We start from the raw sequence: 8,907 nt of genomic DNA, 5'->3' as shown, positions 1-8,907 counted from the left end.
CCCACCCCTAAAATGGCCTAGTGGCCAAAAAAGATTGCTGACCTCTGGCCTAGGTGATAAAAAATAAATGGCAGTGCAGAGCCTCCCGGGATACCTACGTCATGCATCCCTGGAGGCTTTTGGCTGCTCCATCTGGGCATACCGAAGATGCTCAGGCATGCGCAGAAGGAGCCCTTTTATCAATGGCCAAAAAAAATTGCCGATCTCACGCATGGGCAGTGAGATCCCCAAGTTTTTACCCCAATCTTCGCCACCCAATCCTGCCCCAAGGCAGTGCGAGATTTGGTGACGTAGTAATAAGAGTGGAGAACATGGCGGTGCCTGGCGCTCCCTTTGCGCCGGTCCGAAGACAGATACTGGGACGACGTGGGACCAGATGAAAGAAACCTCCCGACGGATAGACTGATCTTTGGGATTGAAGGTAAGTGTGATTTTATAGTTTTGGATGAGTTTTGGGTTTACTTCTGCTTTAAAAATTGCAACAAGCAGGTCCTTTATTGCAGAAGAAAGCTCTTACAGGCTTCTATGTACAACCATTCCCCCGCAGGCTCCTAATATGGAAGCAAACCCTGTTGTATGCACCTGTTCCTGCTCCGTCACAGGGCACCGCCATCTTTTTACTTCACTTTATTCTTGTGATCTTTGTGCTGTGCACGCAGCTCAAGCGGGAGATCAGGCAGGTATGAATGCTTATTGCGGATAAGACATTGCCTGTCCCTTTCTGCAATAAGCTCCTGTCTGATTGCCAGTTTTTAAAGTGCTTTAAAGTGGACCTATCACCATTTTTTATTATATTATATAATGGGGTGTCTAAGCCTTCTTAAAGCAGAAGTAAACTAAAAAATATCTCACCTTTACCTTTGCAGATTTGTCGATCCCTTCCGAGGTTTCCTGGATCAGATCCTGCGTTGTCCTGAAATCCTCTTTCATCTCGGCACGGAGGAAGTTTTTACCTTTTTCTTCCCCCTTCTTCCACCTTCTGCCTACGTCGACCCGATCTCGTACTGCACAAGTTTGAGATTGGGTGATGTTGATAGGAGAAAAAGAGCACAACCCTCACTGCGCATGCGTGAGATCATCATTTTTTCCCAATTGCAGGAAGCTCTGTGCACCCATTCTGTCTTTATTGCCACAGTGATAAAGACATAAGGGGAAGGGCTTTACCTTTTTTTTTAAAAAAAGGTTTTTAAACCCCCTCCCCAAAAGAAGGTCAGTTTTTCCTTATAGAAAAGGGTTGTCTATCTTTTTATGTACTTTTTTAAATTTTGAAGTGAAGGACTTCTCCCCTTCTGTCTTCACCGCTGCAACCTCCTTCATGTTACATGTAATCCTCCATACTTCATGTATCCCAGGTGGCTGCAGGTTACTCAAAAAAAAAATGTGCCGATCTTGCACAGTCCAGACGTGAGATCAGGTGGCACGCCTTCCTGTGAATGTAAAAAAAAAAGTGCCAATCTCTCTGCGCATGCGTGAAATTGTCACTTTTTTGGTTTCATTTCAGAAAAGCCCCTACTGTACATGCTCAAGATAGAGCATGTTCTTAAGGGACTTTCCTGAAATGTTTTACATTCACAGAAAGGAGTGTCACCTGCTCTTGTGTCTGTGCAGTGTGAGATCGGGTGACATCACCAGAAGAAGGAAGAAGTGGGTGGCACCCAGTTTCCAGTCTGTACTGGGAACAAGTAGGAAAATGAGATGGCGTGGAACTGATTGGACCGGGATCGCAGAAAGATCGACTTTCCATCGTAGGTAAGAGTAATTTTTTTTTTAGTTTCTCTTTAAAGCAGACCTAAACTCAGAATTTTCACTTTAAATAAAAGGGGTAGACAATCCTTTTATTTAAAAATAATAAAGAAAGGGTGCAGCACCGCCACCTTAATTCTTGATCACCTACAATACATGGTGTGGGTATCCCGGAGGCTCCTAGCTGCTCCTTCTGTGCATGCCTGAGAAGAAGCCCTTTCATTAATAGGTAAAAAAAATTGCTAATTATCAAAAACGGTTTTTTCCCAATCAACGTCACTCCATCTCGCGCATGCGTAGTAGGAAGAAGAACAGGGAAGAAGAGAGGAGAAGATGGGGGTGCCTCTCCCTTTCCCTGTGCCGGCCAGAAGATGGATACTGGGGCGACACGGGACCCGATGGAAGAAACCTCCTGATGGACAGACTAAACTGCGGGATTGAAGGTAAGTGTAAGTTTTTTTATTTTTGCTTTACTTCCGCTTTAGGAATATACTAATTAATTTTTAAAGTTACTGAAAGGTTCAGAGAAAGAGAAATATTTTTTTCATTGTGTAATTAAAATGAAAACTCGAAGACAACACTTTGACTTCAATAACAGTACAAGACGTGGAGTTAAGTTGGGATCTTTAATGTTTGCTCACTCTTCTTACCAAATTGGTTTTCCTCTGTCACCTTGAATGGGAAATGTCCATGAGAACAAGATTAAAGCTGCGTACACACTTCCAATTTTTATCGTTGGAAATGAACGACGAACGATCGATTGGTCAAAAATCGTTCGTAAAAAAAGTAACCAATGACGCCGACGAACGAGAATAGTCGCTGGAAATGAACGACCGGACCGGCGGATCGGATTGGACGACGATCGTTTACCATCTATCGTGTGTACGGTCGTTCATTGATCGTCCATGGTCTGAGCATGCGTGATGAACGAACGTTCGTTCACTTCCTGTCGTGCACGTCACTTCCTGTATCGCTCAAACGATCGCATCTATTGTGTGTACAATATCTGCGAACGATCGTGTCCTTATCTGTATGTACAGGATCGGTGCTATACGATCGTTCGCCGATATCGTTCGTCGTTCGTTTACCAACGATAATTATTGGAAGTGTGTACCTAGCTTAAGATTCCTGCTTTGATTTGGCCATTCAAAAACTTGTAGGTTACAGCTTTGGCTATGTGGGTCTGATTTAAAGCTCTCCAAGGCTGGAGAGGATACATTTTCATCATTGAAACTGGGTGATCCAGCAAACCTGGAATTGATCTGATCCAGGATTTAAAACATTTCCTAGCAAATGTCAAATTAAATTTAGGACATCTATTCCAGGTTTGCTGGGTCACCCAGCTTCACTGATGAAAGTGTATTCTCCCCAGTCTTGGAGAACTTTAATAAATGAGGTCCTGTGCCTGTGTCATGATTTTATTGGAAGATGAATGTATGTAACAATTTCAGGTCTTGGAACAGGTTTTCTCTAAAATCCATGCATTTTGAACCACTTTGCCCATTTCACTATGTTGCTGTTGCATCTCTTAACATGATATACCACTACAACCATACATAAAAAGTTTAGGTTCTCAAAAAGATGATTGTTTTTGGCTTTTGTCAAATCTCAGACAATGGGCTAGAGAGGATACACGTTCATCAGTGAAGCTAGGTGATCCATCAAGCCTGGAAAGGTTTTTGCTGTTTGTTCGCAATTGTTTTTAAATCTTGGACCAGATCTATTCCAGGTTTGCTGGATCACCCAGCTTCACTGATGAAAGTGTATACACTTCAGCCTTGCAGAGTCTAAATAAACTAGGCCCAATGAAACCTTTCCTCATGTTTACTGTGTCCAATATGTCATCGCAAACTATAAACAGTAGTTAGATTTTTTTTCCACCAGAGGCTTTCTAATATACCATAAATTCTAGCTTTATGCAGCGCCTGCATGATCCTTGTCTCTTGAATGGTCTCAGCTGTGCAATATTGTTTTAGAAAATAATCTGACATTGTTCAGGGGATTTTTATAGTTTGATATTTAATTTATAACCCAACCCTTACTGGTGCTTTTCCAGAACTTTGTTCCGGACTTAGTTTGATAGCTTACATAAGACAAACCACAAAAGGACACTCATTATTATTAAACCATATCACAAATCATTTTTATCAAAAGTTAAAAAATTAATAAAAGTTGGAAATATTCTTTTAGAACACATACATGGCTCTTTGCATATATCCCAGCTATTTCACTGCTTATATTAGTGAAAAGCAGGAGGTCAAAAAATATGTTTGCATTTGTGAAAATATAACAAAATATTTACATCTTAGAATGTGCCCCTAAAAGCTTAGACATAAAGTAAGACGGGTTTACCAAGGATACCAATGTTGCTGGCCTGATTCCACTTGAGGGCCTGCCATTCCAAGAGAATGCAATAGGAAATATTTGCTGAAATGGTTTTATTATGAGCAATATATGATTTCAAACATAAGCCAAAAATCACCAGTCCTGAGGAAGGATTTATAAGAAACGTGTTGAATATTGTATGAGATTATATGCCAATCCCATCTGGCTCGTCGGGTGCGTCAGTCAGGACCCACAAGCGCGACCCTCCACTGTTGACATTTATTAGTGACCTTCCTCAATTGTAGAAATATCTAGGTTGGCCCGCGACTTTGTCCAAAGTTTTCATTTTGGCCCACTGTTTGTTTGAGTTTGACACCCCTGTGCTAGGAGCTCTGACTTGAGGAAGCAAAGCCCTGCCTCTGCCTAGAAACCATTTTCAAACAGAGACACAGTTAAAGAGTTAAAGACATGGCAGGTCAGTAAAGGGGAAACGATTAATTGCAGGCAGACCATATAATATACTGTACCCTCTGCTTGTCGTTTTTGGGCACGGATTCCAGAAAACAGTTCCTCCTGTTTTCTCACTTTGTGAGAAGTGTAGGGCTGTGTTTGGAGGTGCTTTCAAGATGTTTTCCATAACCCGGAAAAAAGATAAAGCTGTAAGTTTGTTGGTGGAGATTGGCAGCTCTATATTTGGGATCCAGGCCCAGAATGTCCTGGAAAGAATGGGTGGGTTTGCAATCCATCCAGACCAGAAACTGAGCCTAGCAAATGATAAGAAAAGGTAGTTTGTCTTTGGTGTGTGGTCTTGTGGCTCAGGGAGCGAGGCTGTGTGTAGCCTGTATGCTGAGGGAGGCAAGAAGGTCTCCCAAAATTTAGGTCTGCGGGTCCAATGTTTCCAAAGGTTGTCTGAGAGGGCCAGGGAGCTGGAATTTGTGTTGTTTTTAATTAGACCATTTTTATTGTTTTAATAAACTGTTTTATATAGCACCAAAATTTTATACAGTGCTGTACATTAAATAGGGGTTACAAATGACAGACAGATGCAAACAATGACACAGAAGGTGTAGAGAACCCTGTCCCAAAGAGCTTACAATCTAGGATGTGTCTTTTGGTATAATGTGTATAGTGTATAATTTAAAGTAGCAACATTTTTAAGATCTTCAACAATCTGTGTCCTTGCACTACTTTTTCCTTGCTAGTTTGGATATCTGTGTTTCTGTGTGCATTCTGGATGAGACTATGAAGTATCTTCTGCCATAGATCATTCGGCCTTTTTCTTTCTGTGTACACAGTGCCATGTATGCAAAGCTCAGCATACAAGCTAGGCATTATTATTATTAATAATAATAATAATAATAATAATAATATTAATAATAGGATTTATATAGCGCCAACATAATACTCAGCATTGTACATTGAATAGGGGTTACAAATGACAGACAGATACAGACAGTGACACAAAAGGAGGAGAGGACACTGCCCTGAAGAGCTTACAATCTAGGAGGTTGGGGAGGTATCACACAATAGGAGGGGAGATATGGAATGGTGGGAAGTAGTGAGGGGTTTAAGAGACTGAAGAAGACCGGTAGGCAAGTTTGAAAAGATGGGTTTTGAGGGGTCTTTTAAATAAGAAGAAAGTAGGAGCAAGCGGAGGGAAGGATGGATGAGTCTGGCTGCAGCATTCATGATAGATTGTAGAGGAGAGAGTCGGGTTAGTGGAATACCAGAGAGAAGGATTTTACAGTAGTCCAGACAAGAGATTATAAGAGCGTGTACAGTTTGTTGGTCTCTCGGGACAGGTAGTGTCAAGTAGTGTAATGATGACATTGTGACACTGATACTCAGCGAGGGAAACCCTAGATATTTATTTTATGTGCATGTTTTGGAGTCAATAAAAGTGGTCAGAATGCCCTGAAATATAAGTACACTGATTCTAATCCATCACAACAACCTATTTTCAGGCTAAATACTGATACAACATTGAGTCCATTTCATACAGCACCCTTTTAAGTAACTCTGACTATACACCAAATCATTATAAACCTCAAATATTCCATGCTTTCTCCGTGCAAACCTGTATATTTAACCACAGCTATTTGTGATTTATTACACCTGTTACTTTCATTCTATTTTCTTTAATGTAGTGGAGTAACAAGATGTAAATTGAGTTCATTTTTCAGACTGTATATTTTTTTTATTTCCCTTTGTTACAGAACACAGAGCTTTAAAAAAGAATGGAAAAACACAAAACAAATAGTCTGGTCCTCTGTAAAGTAAGACAGATTACGTTACCCCTCTTCTGCCCCAGTCAAATTCATCACAATCAGCAATCAAATCTAGTTTGTTCCTGAAGCAGTGCTATAATTTCACTATATTGTGTGTACTGAGTTACCAATTTAATGCTTTTCTTCAGTTTTTAAAATGACGGGATGCAATATTGGCTTGTCTTCTGTTTACCTAAATAAAAATTATACCTTAGAAAATGATTAGGTTGAATGCCAAAGGCAAAAAGAAAACAATAAAGTGATAACAAAAATGCATCTTGCACCATGATACAATTGTTCATTTCACTTCTACTTTATTGATTCATGGCAAACTCATTATGGACTTCCACCTGTCAATTTTCTGCAAATAAAATTAAAGCCCAAATTAGCTAAGTGTGTCTTATCTGGAATAGGCATCACTTTTGCCAGTTAGAAATGCATTTGGATATGTATCATAGATCTGGGAAAAAAAGTTTGATAATATTCAGCTTCCCTTTTTACAATATACATAATGGAAGCTGTATCTTTTATAATTAAAATTCAGTCTGTAGAGAGAACCTGTACATGCTTGAGTTTTTATTTACCTTTGTATCTACAAGCATTGAGGATAAATTTGTTTTCAGACTTCACTGAGAATCTTGACAGGCTGCCAGTCCTCTAAGGAAAACACACGGCACTTGTTTCTGACCTCCTAAAAATCAACTAAAACCTGACTAGAGCCTTTGTTGTGGTCCTTGAAAAGGCTGAAAATGTCATGGGTCTACAGCAGGAAGGAGGGAACATTTCCTCAGTTTCTACTGATTCGACTGCAATAGTGTAATTTTGTCGAAGGTTAGGTCACAGTCTGCAGGGGTTGATCTTTGTCACCTACCACTGCCCTCTAACCCATCCCATATGTCTTCCCTAACCTAAATCTAAGTCCAGGTCCTTTGGCAGTGATGCTTCCTGTCCAGGTCCACCAATGTAATGGCACACCCACTCTCCTTTTTCCTGGCTGACACCTTTGCTGAATTTGTTTCCTTTGTGACTTGTGGGTGTCATAACTTTCAACGTTTATATGTGTAAAAAGGAGGAGGTATTAAAGTGGATGTCATCTTCACTCCAACATTCAAAGTTTACACCTAACAAAGAGCTCTCCTTCAGGACCATGGTGGCTGCAATGTCCCCCATTGCTCCATCTCAGGTATCATCTTCACCAGGTCTTCTTTTGGGTTTAAGGTCTTCAGCCATCTTCATTGGCTGGGTAAGGATAATGTTCATGCTCATGAGAGCTACTTCTTTTTAGCTTGGAACCATCTCTCCTATTGTGTGATACTCCCCCCTCCTCCTGGATTGTAAGCTCTTTGGGACAGAGTCCTCCCCTCCTGTATCACTGTCTGTATCTGTCTGTCATTTGCAACCCCTATTTAATGCACAGCGCTGCGTAATATGTTGGCACTATATGAATAAGGTTTATTAATAATAGGAATAATAATATTAATAAAAATAATAATAATAATGCCTAGCTTGTACACTGAGCCTCGTATACATGGCACTGTGTACACAGAAATAAAAAGACCGAATGATCTATCGTAGAATATACTTCATAGTCTTGTCTGCCATTAAAAAAGCTTGCCAGTTGGGACTTTTTTTTATAAAGCAGATTTACTTCCACTTTAAGGAAACATTGAAATGCGTAGTATACATAGGTAAGACCAGAAAGAAAAACACTATTTTGCGGGTATGTAATAATATTAAAGTCGCCAGTCTTTTATGGAGAAAGTGCAATGAATATGTATAGCAAAGGAGATTGTTTCTATATATGGAAAAGTGAGTCAGGATATGAAACATTAAAACAGGTCACTTCGATTCTGAAATTCCAGGACGCACAGAAACTCAGATATCCATATGAGCAGGAAAAAAGTAGGGCAAGGACACGGGCAAGTTGAAGATCTAAAAAATGTTTCTACTTTAAATTATACGGCCAAAAGTCACATTAGGAATAAGTTACCTGATATGTGCAATGCTTTAAAAATTGCATAGCATGTTAATCAAAACTTTTTTTCAGTTTTTGAAAGTGCAGGGAAAGGTTGGAACCTTGATTCATCCTGGTTACCATTGTCACAAAGACAGAAAGTAAAGGGGAAATCCAAAATGTTGAGTTTGCAATGATATTTTTTGGGTAAACTTTTTATGATGATAACAAAGGTTTATGGTAAATGATCAATATCCTCCTGACATGGAATGTTTATGTATGGCATAACTGCTATTAAACCTATCAATCACATCAGCCGGGCATTTTACCTTCCCTCCTTCTAACAATTTTTGTCAGCCTAATTATAGCGTGTTTCAATTTCTGCTGACCAAATGAAGTTTTTGATTGTGAGGGATCTGCCCTTTTAGCCATTACTGCTTTCATATAGAAAGACTAATTTCACACAAATTTAAACAGCCCCCTTAGCATATGCATGAATATGTGAATCAAAGGTATTCCAAAAATGTGTACATGCTTTTTTGGTGCTGTTCCAACCAGCAGTGCATACCTTTTCTTCAATCATCTTTCATCTGCTATAAGGAAAGAAAAAACATACTT

The 8,907-nt window shown here is 39.8% G+C and overlaps 1 protein-coding gene across 1 annotated transcript in view; it reads left to right on the top strand.

The window, feature by feature from the left end:
- Positions 1–1,655: 1,655 nt before the first annotated feature.
- SLC30A8 (solute carrier family 30 member 8) overlaps positions 1,656–8,907 on the top strand; it is an 85,581-nt gene continuing 78,329 nt past the window's right edge. Inside the window, exon 1 of the mRNA XM_072410713.1 lies at positions 1,656–1,749. Within this exon, the coding sequence (XP_072266814.1) occupies positions 1,691–1,749 (59 nt within the window). The 5' untranslated portion in view covers positions 1,656–1,690. The remainder of the gene's footprint in view (positions 1,750–8,907) is intronic.

This window comes from Pyxicephalus adspersus, chromosome 5 (genome assembly GCF_032062135.1).
Source record: "Pyxicephalus adspersus chromosome 5, UCB_Pads_2.0, whole genome shotgun sequence".
NCBI classification, from domain to species: domain Eukaryota; kingdom Metazoa; phylum Chordata; class Amphibia; order Anura; family Pyxicephalidae; genus Pyxicephalus; species Pyxicephalus adspersus.
This window is presented reverse-complemented; position numbering and strand designations above follow the sequence as displayed.